Source organism: Oncorhynchus clarkii, chromosome 11 (genome assembly GCF_045791955.1).
Source record: "Oncorhynchus clarkii lewisi isolate Uvic-CL-2024 chromosome 11, UVic_Ocla_1.0, whole genome shotgun sequence".
NCBI lineage: Eukaryota > Metazoa > Chordata > Actinopteri > Salmoniformes > Salmonidae > Oncorhynchus > Oncorhynchus clarkii.
In genome coordinates this window covers 3,358,948-3,375,677 of record NC_092157.1, presented here as the reverse complement: position 1 = coordinate 3,375,677, position 16,730 = coordinate 3,358,948, and the positions used below count along the sequence as shown (strand labels likewise).

The window sequence follows — 16,730 nt, the reverse complement described above, 5'->3', positions numbered from 1 at the left end:
GTTTACTGAGGTAACTATGGGGTAGCTTGGTGATCAGCAAGGGGTAGCTTGGTGATTAGGTAGGGGTAGCTTGGTGATTAGGGATAACTATAGGGTAGCTTGGTGATTAGTTAGGGGTAACTATGGAGTAGCTTGGTGATTAGGTAGGGGTAACTATGGGGTAGCTTGGTGATTAGGTAGGGGTAGCTTGGTGATTAGGTAGGAGTAGCTATGGGGTAGCTTGGTGATTAGGGGTAACTATGGGGTAGCTTGGTGATTAGGTAGAGGTAGCTATGGGGTAGCTTGGTGATTAGTTAGGGGTAACTATAGAGTAGCTTGGTGATTAGGTATGGGTAACTATGGGGTAGCTTGGTGATTAGGAGGGGTAGTTTGGTGATTAGGTAGGGGTAACTATGGGGTAGCTTGGTGATTAGGTAGGGGTAGCTTGGTGATTAGGTAGGGGTAACTATAGGGTAGCTTGGGGATTAGGTAGGGGTAGCTTGGTGATTAGGTAGGGGTAGCTATGGGGTAGCTTTGTGATTAGGTAGGGGTAACTATGGGGTAGGTTGGTGATTAGGTAGGGGTAGCTATGGGGTAGCTTGGTGATTAGGGGTAACTATGGGGTAGCTTGGTGATTAGGTAGAGGTAGCTATGGGGTAGCTTGGTGATTAGGTAGGGGTAACTATAGAGTAGCTTAGTGATTAGGTATGGGTAACTATGGGGTAGCTTGGTGATTAGGAGGGGTAGTTTGGTGATTAGGTAGGGGTAACTATGGGGTAGCTTAGTGATTAGGTAGGGGTAACTATGGGGTAGCTTGGTGATTAGGTAGGGGTAGCTATGGGGTAGCTTTGTGATTAGGTAGGGGTAACTATGGGGTAGGTTGGTGATTAGGTAGGGGTAACTATGGGGTAGCTTGGTGATTAGGTAGGGGTAACTATGGGGTAGCTTGGTGCTTAGATAGGGGTAGCTATGGGGTAGCTTGGTGATTAGGTAGGGGTAACTATGGGGTAGCTTGGTGATTAGGTAGGGGTAGCTATGGGGTAGCTTGGTGATTAGGTAGGGGTAACTATGGGGTAGCTTGGTGCTTAGATAGGGGTAGCTATGGGGTAGCTTGGTGATTAGGTAGGGGTAACTATGGGGTAGCTTGGTGATTAGGTAGGGGTAGCTATGGGGTAGCTTGGTGATTAGGTAGGGGTAGCTATGGGGTAGCTTGGTGATTAGGTAGGGGTTGCTATGGGGTAGTTTGGTGATTAGGTAGGGGTAGCTATGGGGTAGCTCTGTGATTAGGTAGGGGTAGCTATGGGGTAGCTTGGTGATTAGGTAGGGGTAGCTATGGCGTAGCTTGGTGATTAGGTAGGGGTAGCTATGGGGTAGCTATTGCCTTTCCACCTTTCTCTCTCTCCTCTGCTGGGGCCGTATGTATCAAGCGTCTAGGATCAGGCCCCCTGCCCCTCTCCATGTAATCTGATTCATTCTGATCTAGGATCAGGTCCTCCTCTCCATGTAATCTGATTCATTGTGATCTAGGATCAGTCCCCCCCTCTTCTCCATGTAATCTGATTCATTGTGATCTAGGATCATTCCCCCCCCCCCCCTTCTCCATGTAATCTGATTAATTATGATCTAGGATCAGGCCCTCTTCTCCATGTAATCTGATTCATTATGATCTAGGATCAGGTCCTCCTCTCCATGTAATCTGATTCATTATGATCTAGGATCAGGTCCTCCTCTCCATGTAATCTGATTCATTATGATCTAGGATCAGTCCTCCCCCCTCTTCTCCATGTAATCTGATTCATTATGATCTAGGATCAGGTCCTCCTCTCCATGTAATCTGAATCATTATGATCTAGGATCAGTCCCCTCCTCTCCATGTAATCTGATTCATTATGATCTAGGATCAGTCCCCTCCTTTCCATGTAATCTGATTCATTATGATCTAAAAGGCTGATCTAAAAGGCTGATCTTAGATCGGCTCTCCCACTATGAGACGCTGTATACTTACATGCTCTTCCTCCTTCCCCTCAGCCATCTCCATACTGGCCTTCTTGGTCTCTGCCAGGCTCTTTGGTTTTAGCGAATCCTGCTTCCTGAGTTTGCACGGTTCGCTGGTGGGCGTCGGCTTGGGGGTTGGCGGGGCCATCCGTGCCAGGGTCAGTTGACTGGGCTCCTCGTCCTCCTCAGGCTCAGGTTCCGGGGGCAGGGGTCCCCTGGAGGGGGCTTTGACGTAGTAGCTATGGTACTGGGAGTGGAGTTGTCCCACTCCATTAACAGGACCCACCACCGTCTGCGGAGCAGCAGCCTGGGGAGGTGGTACGTTGGTGGGGCCAGGCTCCGGGGCCTTGGGGGGTTTGGCTGGAGCCTCCTCGTATCTAATCTGGGAAGAGGGAGCAGCAGCCTGGGGAGGTGGTACGTTGGTGGGGCCGGGATCCGGGGCCTTGGGAGGTTTGGCTGGAGCCTCCTCGTATCTAATCTGGGAAGAGGGAGCAGCAGCTCTTGAAGGCTCGGCAGCGATGGAGACCCTCTCCTCTTTACTCAACTTTCTGCTCGACCGCTCCTCCTTGCTAATCTTAAGGCCCGGCTTCTCCTCTTTGCTGGCCTTGCGACTGTGTGATGATTCGTCCTTGCTGGTCTTAAGGCCCGGTTTCTCCTCTTTGCTGGCCTTGCGACTGTGTGATGATTCGTCCTTGCTGGTCTTAAGGCCCGGTTTCTCCTCTTTGCTGGCCTTGCGACTGTGTGATGATTCGTCCTTGCTGGTCTTAAGGCCCGGTTTCTCCTCTTTGCTGGCCTTGCGACTGTGTGATGATTCGTCCTTGCTGGCATTGCGACTGTGTGATGATTCGTCCTTGCTGGCCTTGCGACTGTGTGATGATTCGTCCTTGCTGGCATTGCGACTGTGTGATGATTCATCCTTGCTGATCTTGCGGGAGGCGGAGGTGGAGACGCTGTTGCTGTGCGGTCTCTTCTTGCTGTGGGGCGATGGGGGAGGGGTGGGCCCGGGGGTCTGGGCGGTGCTGGTGGGGTTGTCCTCCTTCTTCTCTTCAGCAGGATCTACTGCCTCCATGAACGCCTGCTTGATATAGTCAGGACCTATAGGGGAGACAGACAGAGACACAACTCATGTTGATTCTTGCATGCAATATGAAACCACCATGTGTATGAAATATTAGAGGGTGTCGTGGGGTGCAGTAACAGAGACCCCATTACAATTAACAGGTATGAACCTTTGATTTGATTTGATCAATCATTCATCTGGTGGTGGTGAAAACAACACACAGATACATAGCTATAGACACACACACACACACACACACAAACACGCTCCTGTCTAGATTAGTAGAACAGAGCTCAGCTGTCTGCTATCCACTGCTCCTGTCTAGATTAGTAGAACAGAGCTCAGCTATCTGCTATCCACTGCTCCTGTCTAGATTAGTAGAACAGCGCTCAGCTGTCTGCTATCCACTGCTCCTGTCTAGATTAGTAGAACAGAGCTCAGCTATCTGCTATCCACTGCTCCTGTCTAGATTAGTAGAACAGAGCTCAGCTATCTGCTATCCACTGCTCCTGTCTAGATTAGTAGAACAGAGCTCAGCTATCTGCTATCCACTGCTCCTGTCTAGATGAGTAAAACAGAGCTCAGCTATCTGCTATCCACTGCTCCTGTCTAGATGAGTAGAACAGAGCTCGGCTATCTGCTATCCACTGCTCCTGTCTAGATGAGTAGAACAGAGCTCAGCTATCTGCTATCCACTGCTCCTGTCTAGATGAGTAGAACAGAGCTCAGCTATCTGCTATCCACTGCTCCTGTCTAGATGAGTAGAACAGAGCTCAGCTATCTGCTATCCACTGCTCCTGTCTAGATTAGTAGAACAGAGCTCAGCTATCTGCTATCCACTGCTCCTGTCTAGATTAGTAGAACAGATCTCAGCTATCTGCTATCCACTGCTCCTGTCTAGATTAGTAGAACAGAGCTCAGCTATCTGCTATCCACTGCTCCTGTCTAGATTAGTAGAACAGAGCTCAGCTATCTGCTATCCACTGCTCCTGTCTAGATTAGTAGAACAGAGCTCAGCTATCCACTGCTGTTTCATTTGTCTGGAATGGACAACTAAGAATTATCATCTTGACAATGTAGACTCAACATTATAATGAAGGTATGTATTTCTATCAACAAGTTATCATAGTCTACTATATACCACCTTAATTACCACCCTTAACTACAACCCTTAACTATCACCCTTAACCACCACCTTAACCACCACCTTAACTATCACCCTTAACCACCACCTTAACTACCACCCTAACTATCACCCTTAACCACCACCTTAACTACCACCCTAACTATCACCCTTAACCACCACTTTAACTACAACCCTTAACTAAAATCCTTAACTATCACCCTTCACCACCTTAACTACAACCCTTAACTAAAATGCTTAACTATCACCCTTAACTACCACCCGTAACCACCACCTTAACTACCAGCCTTAACTACCACCCTTAACTACCACCCTTAACTACAATCCTGACTGGTTGCATCACTGCCTGGTATGGCAACAGCTCGGCCTCCGACCGCAAGACACTACAGAGGGAAGTTTGTACGGCCCAGTACATCACCGGGGTCAAGCTTCCTGCCATCCTGACCTCTATACCAGGTGGTGTCAGAGGAAGGCCCTAAAAATTGTCAAAGACTCCAGCCACCCTAGTCATAGACTGTTCTCTCTGTTACTGACATTTCTTATTCTTATCCGTATTAGAGGAGAGAGAGGAGAGATGAGAGAGGAGAGGAGAAAGGAGAGAGAAAGAGAATGTGAGAGGAGAGATAGCAGAGAGAAGAGAGAGGAGAAAGGAGAGAGAAAGTGAAAGGAGAGAGAGAAGAGAGGCGAGAGAAGAGAGGAGAGAAAGGAGAGAGAGAGGAGAGAGGAGAGGAAAGAGAGACAGAGATAGGAGAGGAGAGAGAATAGATGAGAGATAATTGAGATGAGAGGAGAGAGAAAGAGAGGAGAGAGAGAGAGGAGAGGGAAAGAGAGAGGAGAGATAGAGGGGAGAGAGAGAGGAGAGGGAAAGAGAGAGAAGAGATAGAGGGGAGAGAGAGGAGAGAGAAAGAGAGAGAGAGAGAGAGAGAGAGAGAGAGCATTGCGGTTAAATCCCTAGTTTCATTAATCAGCTTGAATGAAAAAAGTCCAGACCCAGTGTTATGTACTGGTAGAGAGCGTGGTACTGGTCAGGCACCATGTTATGCAGAAATGCGGACAGTGTCTCCAGTTCGAGCCAGGACTGGGGACCGTCGCTGGAGGTTCCGGACTGGGGATGTAGAGCTGCGTGTGTCAGCTCTACATCAGATCTCCAGTGCGCCTCCACAGTTCAGTATGTCCTGTGTCTCCTTCCCGCACTCGCTCTGAGGTGCGTGTCACCAGCCCGGTACCACCAGTGCCGGCACCACGCACCAGGTATCCAGTGCGCCGCCACAGTCCAGAGCTTCCAGCGACAGTTCCCAGTCCGGAACCTCCAGCGACAGTCCCCAGTCCAGTCCAGCGACGGTCCCCAGTCCGGGGCCTCACGCCTCCAGCGACGGTCCCCAGTCCGGAACCTCCAGCGACAGTCCCCAGTCCAGTCCAGCGACGGTCCCCAGTCCGGGGCCTCACGTCGATGATCTGCAGTCCAGAGCCTCCGGCGATGATCCACGGTCCGGTTCTACAAAGGCGGCGGGATCAACGTAAAGAGGGGGGGCGGCGTCCAGAACCAGAGCCGCGTCACCGAGGGTAGATGCCCACCCAGACCCTCCCCTATAGGTTCAGGTTTGTGGCCGAGAGTCCGCACCTTGGGGGGGGGGGGGGGGGTACTGTCACGCCCTGACCTGAGATATCTCTGTTTTCTTTATATTTTGGTTAGTTCAGGGTGTGACTAGGGTGGATATGCTAGTTGTTGTATTTGTCTAGGGTTTTGTAAGTTGATGGGTTTTTGTATTTCTATGTTGGCCTGATATGGTTCCCAATCAGAGACATCTGTTTGTCGTTGTCTCTGATTGGGGATCATATTTAGGTAGCCATTTCCTTTTGGTGTTTGTGGGTTCTTGTCTATGTGTAGTCGCCTGTCAGCACTCATTTGTTTTGTCTCACGTGTCGCTCTGTTATTTTGGTTAGTTTGTTCAGTGGTTATTCTTAATATAATAAAGAATGTACATATACCACGCTGCGCCTTGGTCCGGTTCATACCACGCTGCGCCTTGGTCCGGTTCATACCGCCTTGGTCCGATTCATACCACGCTGCGCCTTGGTCCGGTTCATACCACGCTGCGCCTTGGTCCGGTTCATACCACGCTGCGCCTTGGTCCGGTTCATACCACGCTGCGCCTTGGTCCGGTTCATACCACGCTGCGCCTTGGTCCCATTCATACCACGCTGCGCCTTGGTCCCATTCATACCACGCTGCGCCTTGGTCCCATTCATACCACGCTGTGCCTTGGTCCGGTTCATACCACGCTGCGCCTTGGTCCGATTCATACCACGCTGCGCCTTGGTCCGGTTCATACCACGCTGCGCCTTGGTCCCATTCATACCACGCTGCGCCTTGGTCCCATTCATACCACGCTGCGCCTTGGTCCGGTTCATACCACGCTGCGCCTTGGTCCCATTCATACCACGCTGCGCCTTGGTCCCATTCATACCACGCTGCGCCTTGGTCCCATTCATACCACGCTGCCCCTTGGTCCGATTCATACCACGCTGCGCCTTGGTCCCATTCATACCACGCTGCGCCTTGGTCCGGTTCATACCACGCTGCGCCTTGGTCCGGTTCATACCACGCTGCGCCTTGGTCCGGTTCATACCACGCTGCGCCTTGGTCCGGTTCATACCACGCTGCGCCTTGGTCCGGTTCATACCACGCTGCGCCTTGGTCCGGTTCATACCACGCTGCGCCTTGGTCCCATTCACACCACGCTGCGTCTTGGTCCGGTTCATACCACGCTGCGCCTTGGTCCGGTTCATACCACGCTGCGCCTTGGTCCGGTTCATACCACGCTGCGCCTTGGTCCCATTCATACCACGCTGCGCCTTGGTCCGGTTCATACCACGCTGCGCCTTGGTCCGATCCTTATAACGAACGTGACACTGATCATTTATCTGTGGATCTAAAATCCTCTGGTGACACAGACATGTAAAGTTGTGTATCGTCTACGTAGCAGTGTAAATCAATGCTGTGTTTTCTGAATACGCTGCCAAGGGGTAACATATATAAATGGAACAATACCGGACCCAAAACGAACCTCGTAGAACGCCAAGTCATATGTATTTTCTCTGAGTTATGTTCACCAAGGGGGACAAAAAACTCTCGACCGGTTTAATAGGTCCTAAACCAATTTAGAACTGGACCGGAGAGGCCAAGCCACCTCTCCAGTCTGTCCAGAAGGACATCATGGTCAGCAGTGTCGAATGCAGCACTTAAATCTAAGATTACAAGGACAGAGAGCTGTTTGGCATCTGCGTTGGCTCTAGGATCATTTATCACTTGAACTAAGGCTGTCTCTGTGCTGTGGTGGACACCAAAACCAGAATGGAAAACAGTTGGCACATAAAACATATTGTAGCTGTTTGAACACCAATTTCTCCAGAATTTGCCTTAAGAATGGACGGCTGAAGATTAGGTGAAAATTGCTAAGAACTGGAAGAATCTAGATGCCTTTTCTTCAGAAAGGGTTTCACCAGAGCAGTTTATAGTGCAGTGGGGAAATGCCTTTTGAAACAAGATGTGCAATTCATCAGATGTGCAATTAAAAACAGTTTTGTAGAAGGTGGTGGGGGATAGGATGGAGAAGGCAGGTAGAAGACATAAGTTGTGATATCACTTTCCTGAGCATGTCTCTGTGTCAACCAGGGAAAATACATCCATAGTTCCTTTTGCGTGGTCGGCTAGGACTCATATCATCAAACTTCTCATCAGGTCTTGACTGATACCCAGTCTGACATTGCTTATCTTATCTCGCAAACTCATCATATTTAGATGTGGATGATTTTAACATCGTGACATTTCTACATGAGGAACGAAGGCGGGATCTGAATAGCAGAGTCACTTTCACTTCCTGATTCTGCTTTGGTCAAATGTATTGGCCGCTAGTCGGTGAATCTGTGTGTGACAATAGGCTGTTCCAGATTACACAGATTGAAAATGCTCCAGCCTGAATACACATGTTGTCAAATAACATTTTGAAAAGTATTTTTTTAAAACCATATAATTCATGAAGGCACTTCATTATCAACAATTAAATATTATCAACAATTAAAAATCTACATATCAGCCTTCACTGGAATGACAATTCAGCGTCTGTGTTAGCTGTGTTAGCTGTGTGTTAGCTGTGTGTGCTGTGTCTGCTGTGTTAGCTGTGTGTGCTGTGTGTGCTGTGTGTGCTGTGTTAGCTGTGTGTGCTGTGTGTGCTGTGTGTGCTGTGTTAGCTGTGTTAGCTGTGTGTGCTGTGTTAGCTGTGTGTGCTGTGTGTGCTGTGTTAGCTGTGTGTGCTGTGTGTGCTGTGTTAGCTGTGTTAGCTGTGTGTGCTGTGTTAGCTGTGTGTGCTGTGTTAGCTGTGTGTTCTGTGTTAGCTGTGTTAATGTATTACTATACTATAAACACACCACCACCACCACCTTAATGTATTACTATACTATAAACACACCACCACCACCTTAATGTATTACTATACTATAAACACACCACCACCACCTTAATGTATTACTATACTATAAACACACCACCACCACCACCACCTTAATGTATTACTATACTATAAACACACCACCACCACCTTAATGTATTACTATACTATAAACACACCACCACCACCACCACCTTAATGTATTACTATACTATAAACACACCACCACCACACCTTAATGTATTACTATACTATAAACACACCACCACCACCTTAATGTATTACTATACTATAAACACACCACCACCACCACCTTAATGTATTACTATACTATAAACACACATTCTATCTCCACCGCAAACTAATAGCGGGGGAATAGCATGCTATTCTCATGCTTAAGTTCAAAGGTCAGAATGCATAGAGAGAAAAGTCCATAAAAAGGGGAATCCATTTACGCAGGCTTAACTCGGGTCAGAATCAGGGAATAGTTGACCATTTTGGAAGAACAGAAGCAGCGTCCAGACCCCAGGACGACATCGCTCCGACATTGGCTTTGAAGATGTCTTCCATGATGTGATGTGGTGTCCTGTCAGTACGTACGCAAATCAAATCTCCCAAAAACTTTCAGATGTCCTAACATCATCAATGTCCAATTAACATCCCAAGGAGTCAAAGGGCCCCCCCTGGTATCTAGTCAAAGGGCCCCCCTGGTCTGTAGTCAAAGGGCCCCCCCTGGTCTGTAGTCAAAGGGCCCCCCCTGGTCTGTAGTCAAAGGACCCCCCCTGGTCTGTAGTCAAAGGGCCCCCCCTGGTCTGTAGTCAAAGGGCCCCTCTGGTCTGTAGTCAAAGGGCCCCCCCCTGGTATCTAGTCATAGGGCCCCCCCTGGTATCTAGTCAAAGGGCCCCCCCCCCCTGGTCTATAGTCAAAGGGCCCCCCTGGTCTGTAGTCAAAGGGCCCCCCTGGTCTGTAGTCAAAGGGCCCCCCCCTGGTCTGTAGTCAAAGGGCCCCCCCTGGTCTGTAGTCAAAGGCCCCCCCTGGTCTGTAGTCAAAGGGCCCCCCCCTGGTCTGTAGCCAAAGGGCCCCCCCCTGGTCTGTAGTCAAAGGGCCCCCCCTGGTATCTAGTCAAAGGGCCCCCACTGGCACCAGCTCCCATTTTGAAAAGCTGCTGTTGCTCTGACAAAATGTTGCTATGTTGACATCATAATCTGTTGTTTCAAAATTATTTGAATGTTGTACCTGGTATGTGTGTGTGTGTGTGTGTGTGTGTGTGTGTGTGTGTGTGTGTGTGTGTGTGTGTGTGTGTGTGTGTGTGTCTGTATACTTGGTTTGTCTTTTGATATACGAGGTGATATACAGTGAAGTGAATCACGTCGACCTCTTGACCACGGTGATGCGTAATACGAGACTCACATCTCCTATAATCTGGCCATGTTATCGGCCATGACGTCAGTGTTGTAGTTACTGCTGTGTTATCGTCTCTGCCAGGGAATGACAAGTTAAAAAAGAGTCGGCTGGGATGTGACGACGTGTTCCAGAACTAGATTTTAAATACGTCCCAAATGAAAACATCACAGGACGTCCGCTGACTGCGTTTATCTCAGCGTTGATCACATGACAGACAGATAACCTGCTAAGCATGCCTGTTAATACAGGGTCTCTAATACAGGCCCAGCTACTACGAATAACCACGAATGACTGTGCTGAAATAAACACACTTGATCTGAACATACCTGCCTATGGGTGTGTCCCAAATGGCATCCTATACTCGATATAGTGCACTACTTTGACCAGAGCCCTATGTTTATACTAGGGTTCTGGTCATGAACAAGTGAACAAGTGTTTATTTTTTTTATCTGGTGTTAGTTAGTATGTGAGGCTGAGCTTCAGGGCATAACTGTACACCAATCGCCAAATACACACCAAATCGACAAATGTTGGGGGGGGGGGGGGGTAGGGCAATGTTGGAGTTGAAGGACAATGTTGGAGTTAAAGGACAATGTTGGAGTTGAATTCAATAAGAGAAAAGCTGTGAAATGGGGGGTAGGGCCAGAACAGTAATGTTTGGGAAAGACTTGGTAAGGTGATAAAAGAGGGTGATTGTGTTGCCGGCCGTGTGATGATTGTGAGGCGCTATACACAACTGAGAGTCACAAGACAGGGGACGTCAAAATGGTACGTCAAGGGAACAGCAGCCTACTGTTCAGATGGAACAGATGGAACAGCAGCCGAACTGAATCTGGACAATGACTGTAGGTCTATAACCTCTCATATAGGTCTATAACCTCTCATATAGGTCTATAACCTCTCATATAGTCTAATATAATATTAACTCTAGGTCTGTAACCTCTCACATAGTCTAATATAATATTAACTCTAGGTCTATAACCTCTCACATAAGTCTATAACCTCTCACATAGTCTAATATAATATTAACTCTAGGTCTATAACCTCTCATATCGTCTAATATAATATTAACTCTAGGTCTATAACCTCTCACATAGTCTAATATAATATTAACTCTAGGTCTATAACCTCTCACATAAGTCTATAACCTCTCACATAGTCTAATATAATATTAACTCTAGGTCTATAACCTCTCATATCGTCTAATATAATATTAACTACTGCAGAATTAAGTATTTCTTGCAGTAAAATGAAACACCAAATGTACATTTTGACTAAGGAATAGAAGTGGAATAGAAGTGGAAAATATAGATTTATTTATTTCAGTATTTTGAGAGAATGAATACTTGTTAGGGACCGTCTATAAAGGTGCCATCTTCATCAGCATCATAAAATATGCCTCCAAGCCGAAATGAAATCTTATCAGAAAACATGTTGGGTCACTATCACTGATTTTAATTTCCTTAAAACCCGTCAAACTGAAAATGTACATTTTTGTTGTTATTGTAGAGGCATTGCATTTTCTCCCCGGTCCCTAAATGTCTGCTGCGTGAGAGAAGCAGAGATGATAGTTTTCTAGGGCAGGAATGACATCAGAATATAAATCCTGCACTCCGTCAAAAAAATTGCTCCGCTGTCTCTGACTGTTCATTGCATTTTCTATCTGACTACCTGCAGGTTAGAGTCGGGTGTGGGCCTCAGATTTGCAGGTGAACAAACAACTGGGACTGCATCACTAGCTGGTACAGTGACAGTATAAAGAACTGACAGAATTCTCCCACACAAACAAACCTGTCAAACCTCAGACTCTTTCTCATTTTTCCCTCTATTCTCCATCCTTCTATTCCAACCTCTCTCTTCCTCTATCATTCTCTGCACTCTTCATCCTCCTAGTAATACAGTAGTATAGTAATACAGTAGTATAGTAATACAGTACAGGAAAGTAGTATAGTAATACAGTAGTATAGTAACAGTAGTATAGTAATACAGTAGTATAGTAATACAGTAGTATAGTAATACAGTACAGTAAAGTAGTATAGTAATACAGTAGTATAGTAACACAGTAGTATAGTAACATAGTACAGTAAAGTAGTATAGTAATACAGTAGTATAGTAATACAGTACAGTAAAGTAGTATAGTAATACAGTAGTATAGTAACACAGTAGTATAGTAACAGTACAGTAAAGTAGTATAGTAATACAGTAGTATAGTAACATAGTACAGTAAAGTAGTACAGTAATACAGTAGTATAGTAACATAGTACAGTAAAGTAGTATAGTAATACAGTAGTATAGTAACATAGTACAGTAAAGTAGTATAGTAACACAGTACAGCAAAGTAGTATAGTAATACAGTAGTATAGTAATACAGTACAGTTAAGTAGTATAGTAATACAGTAGTATAGTAACATAGTACAGTAAAGTAGTATAGTAATACAGTAGTATAGTAACATAGTACAGTAAAGTAGTATAGTATAGTAATACAGTAGTATAGTAATATAGTGGCATAGCACTATAGTAGTATAGTAACATAGTACAGTAAAGTAGCATCGTAATATAGCAGTATAGTAGTATAGTAACATAGTACAGTAAAGTAGCATAGTAGTATAGTAATATAGTAGTATAGTAACATAGTACAGTAAAGTAGCATAGTAGTATAGTAATACATCAGTATAGTAATATAGTAGTATAGTAACATAGTACATTAAAGTGGTATAGTAATACAGTAGTATAGTAATATAGTAGTATAGTAATACAGCAGTATGTTAATAGTAGTAGTATAATAATACAGTAGTATAGTAATATAGTAGTATAGCAGTACAGTAGAATAGTAATAGAGTGGTATAGTAATACAGTAGTATAGTAGTATAGTAGTATAGTAGTATAGTAATACAGCAGTATAGTAACAGTAGTATAGTACCATAGTACAGCAAAGTGGTATAGTAATACAGTAGTATAGTAACATAGTAGTGTAGTAATACAGCAGTATAGTAATATAGTAGTATGGTAATATAGTAGTATAGTAATATAGTAGTATAATAATACAGTAGTATAGTAATATAGTATAATAGTAATAGAGTAGTATAGTAATACCGTAGTATAGTAATATAGTAGAATAGTAATAGAGTAGTATAGTAATACAGTAGTATAATAATACAGTAGTATAGTTGTATAGTAACATAGCACAGCAAAGTAGTATAGTAATACAGTAGTATAGTAACATAGTAGTGTAGTAATACAGCAGTATAGTAATATAGTAGTATGGTAATATAGTAGTATAGTAATATAGTAGTATAATAATACAGTAGTATAGTAATATAGTAGAATAGTAATAGAGTAGTATAGTAATACAGTAGTATAGTAATATAGTAGTGTAGTAATACAGCAGTATAGTAATATAGTAGTATAGTAATATAGTAGTATAATAATACAGTAGTATAGTAATATAGTAGAATAGTAATAGAGTAGTATAGTAATACAGTAGTATAGTAACATAGTAGTGTAGTAATACAGCAGTATAGTAATATAGTAGTATAGTAATATAGTAGTATAGTAATATAGTAGTATAATAATACAGTAGTATAGTAATATAGTAGAATAGTAATAGAGTAGTATAGTAATACCGTAGTATAGTAATATAGTAGAATAGTAATAGAGTAGTATAGTAATACAGTAGTATAATAATACAGTAGTATAATACAGTAGTACAGTTGTATAGTAACATAGCACAGTAAAGTAGTATAGTAATACAGTAGTATAGTAATATAGTAGAATAGTAATAGAGTAGTATAGTAATACCGTAGTATAGTAATATAGTAGAATAGTAATAGAGTAGTATAGTAATACAGTAGTATAATAATACAGTAGTATAATACAGTAGTACAGTTGTATAGTAACATAGCACAGTAAAGTAGTATAGTAATACAGTAGTATAGTAATATAGTAGAATAGTAATACAGTAGTATAATAATACAGTAGTATAATAATACAGTAGTATAGTAATACAGTAGTACAGCAATATAGTAGTATAGTAACATAGTACAGTAACGTAGTATGTAATAGAGTCGTACAGTAAGAGTAGTATAGTAATACAGTAGTATAACAATACAGTAGCATAGTAATATAGTAGTATAATAATACAGTAACATAGTACTAAAGCTTTTGTTTCAGCCACAGATGTCAGATCGCTTCATGCTAATCCTGGGGCATGTTTCCACGCCAACACACACACACACACACACACACACACACACACACACACACACTAGAGAGCAGGCACACGCTCCAACACACACATCGTTCTGATGGTTCATTCCCTAACTCCTGCTGACCTTAATGTGGGATGAAGCGCCTTAACAAGAGGAACCTAAAATCAATCAGGGTTACAGGAAGTACTGGTGTGTGTGCGTATTTTTCTCTCACATTTTTTTTGTAATTTAGCAGGCACTCTTCTCCAGAGCGATTTACAGAAGCAATTAGGGTTTTAAGTACTTTGCTCAAGGGCACATCGGGCAGATTTTTCACATAGTCTGCTCAGGGATTCAAACCAGAGATCTTTCGTTTACTGGCCCAACTCTCTTAACCGCTAGGCTACCTGCTTTCCTAACTGTGTCTCTTAACCGCTAGGCTGCCTGCTGCCCTAACTGTGTCTCTTAACCGCTAGGCTACCTGCTTTCCTAACTGTGTCTCTTAACCGCTAGGCTGCCTGCTGCCCTAACTGTGTCTCTTAACCGCTAGGCTACCTGCTGCCCTAACTGTGTCTCTTAACCGCTAGGCTACCTGCTGCCCTAACTGTGTCTCTTAACCGCTAGGCTGCCTGCTGCCCTAACTGTGTCTCTTAACCGCTAGGCTGCCTGCTGCCCTAACTGTGTCTCTTAACCGCTAGGCTACCTGCTGCCCTAACTGTGTCTCTTAACCGCTAGGCTACCTGCTGCCCTAACTGTGTCTCTTAACCGCTAGGCTACCTGCTGCCCTAACTGTGTCTCTTAACCGCTAGGCTACCTGCTTTCCTAACTGTGTCTCTTAACCGCTAGGCTGCCTGCTGCCCTAACTGTGTCTCTTAACAGCAAGGCTGCCTGCTGCCCTAACTGTGTCTCTTAACCGCTAGGCTACCTGCTGCCCTAACTGTGTCTCTTAACCGCTAGGCTACCTGCTGCCCTAACTGTGTCTCTTAACCGCTAGGCTACCTGCTGCCCTAACTGTGTCTCTTAACAGCAAGGCTGCCTGCTGCCCTAACTGTGTCTCTTAACCGCTAGGCTACCTGCTGCCCTAACTGTGTCTCTTAACCGCTAGGCTACCTGCTGCCCTAACTGTGTCTCTTAACCGCTAGGCTACCTGCTGCCCTAACTGTGTCTCTTAACCGCTAGGCTACCTGCTGCCCTAACTGTGTCTCTTAACCGTTTTCTGAACAATCTTTGCATTGACTACGCACATGTAAAATCCTTAATTGCCAATCCAGGTGTATTTGCATGCTAGTATCAGGCTGAGCGAGCCTCCCTCTTTAGTTCAGAACAACGCAACGTATGAGTCTTAGTAGTGGTAGTTTTCTATATGCAAACTTTATATGTCTGAACTCAGAGTAAAATACGCTTCCCATAATTAACATGTTTGCTGTGGTAGAACGTTGATTTTGATTGATTGCCAATTTTCTGCATTTATCCTGATTTGAGACGTGTCCATGGAAACAGTATTATTAGGGAAATCGTTTTAAAAACAAAACTACTATATTAATCTGACTATCCACAATAAATCGCATTAACGTGTCTAACTACTCATCATTGTCTTTCTCTTCTGTTGTTCTGAGCAAGGGAGCGAGGACAGGGAGCTGGAGGGGGTCGCTCACATGCAGTGACACGTGACGGCGAGAGCGAGAGATACGGAAGGTCAGATCAGTTAAATAAGCTCTTTATGTGTGAGTGGCCTTGATTTGATTTTAATCACACATGCCAGAAATATGTCAGCCACAGGAGTCAGTCAGAAAATACGATAGTAACCAACAGAATACACGATGCACGGGGCACTCTGTGTGTATCTGTGTGTATGTATGTGTGTGTGTTTGTGTAGGTGCGTGTCTTTGTATGTGTGTGTGTGTGTGTGTCTTGGACTAGATAAAAGGGACATTTCTATATTTGCAGATGCTACTACAGAATTAAAAATAACATGTTTTATTGCAGGATGAAATCGTTTTCACGACTGTCCAAATGATAATAAACTAAACAATAATTCATTACAACTAATACAACTACTGTCTAATAATAATACCAATGAAATAAACCTACTGCTACAACTACTGTCTAATAATAATACCAATGAAATAAACCTACTGCTAGCCCCAGATCGAGGGAGATTATCAGTGGTCTTGTATGTCTTCCATTTCCTAATAATTGCTCCCACAGTTGATTTCTTCAAACCAAGCTGCTTACCTATTGCAGATTCAGTCTTCCCAGCCTGGTGCAGGTCTACAATTTTGTTTCTGGTGTCCTTTGACAGATCTTTGGTCTTGGCCATAGTGGGTTTTGGAGTGTGACTGTTTGAGGTTGTGGATAGGTGTCTTTTATACTGATAACAAGTTCAAACAGGTGCCATTGATACAGGTAACGAGTACAGGTAACGAGTGGAGGACAGAGGAGCCTCTTAAAGAAGAAGTTACAGGTCTGTGAGAGCCAGAAATCTTGCTTGTTTGTAGGTGACCAAATACTCA

The 16,730-nt window shown here is 44.4% G+C and overlaps 1 protein-coding gene across 3 annotated transcripts in view; it reads right to left on the bottom strand.

Moving 5' to 3' along the window:
* Positions 1–16,730, bottom strand: part of LOC139420126 (junctophilin-1-like) — an 83,784-nt gene that overhangs the window by 5,999 nt on the left and 61,055 nt on the right. Inside the window, exons 5-6 of one of the 3 annotated variants that reach the window (XM_071169869.1) lie at positions 2,425–3,069; positions 1,985–2,328 (exon numbers count right to left, since the gene is read on the bottom strand). In XM_071169869.1, the coding sequence (XP_071025970.1) occupies positions 1,985–2,328; positions 2,425–3,069 (989 nt within the window). Of the gene's footprint in view, positions 1–1,984; positions 3,070–16,730 lie in introns of all 3 variants that reach the window. The other 2 variants (XM_071169868.1, XM_071169867.1) reach the window with 2 other exon arrangements.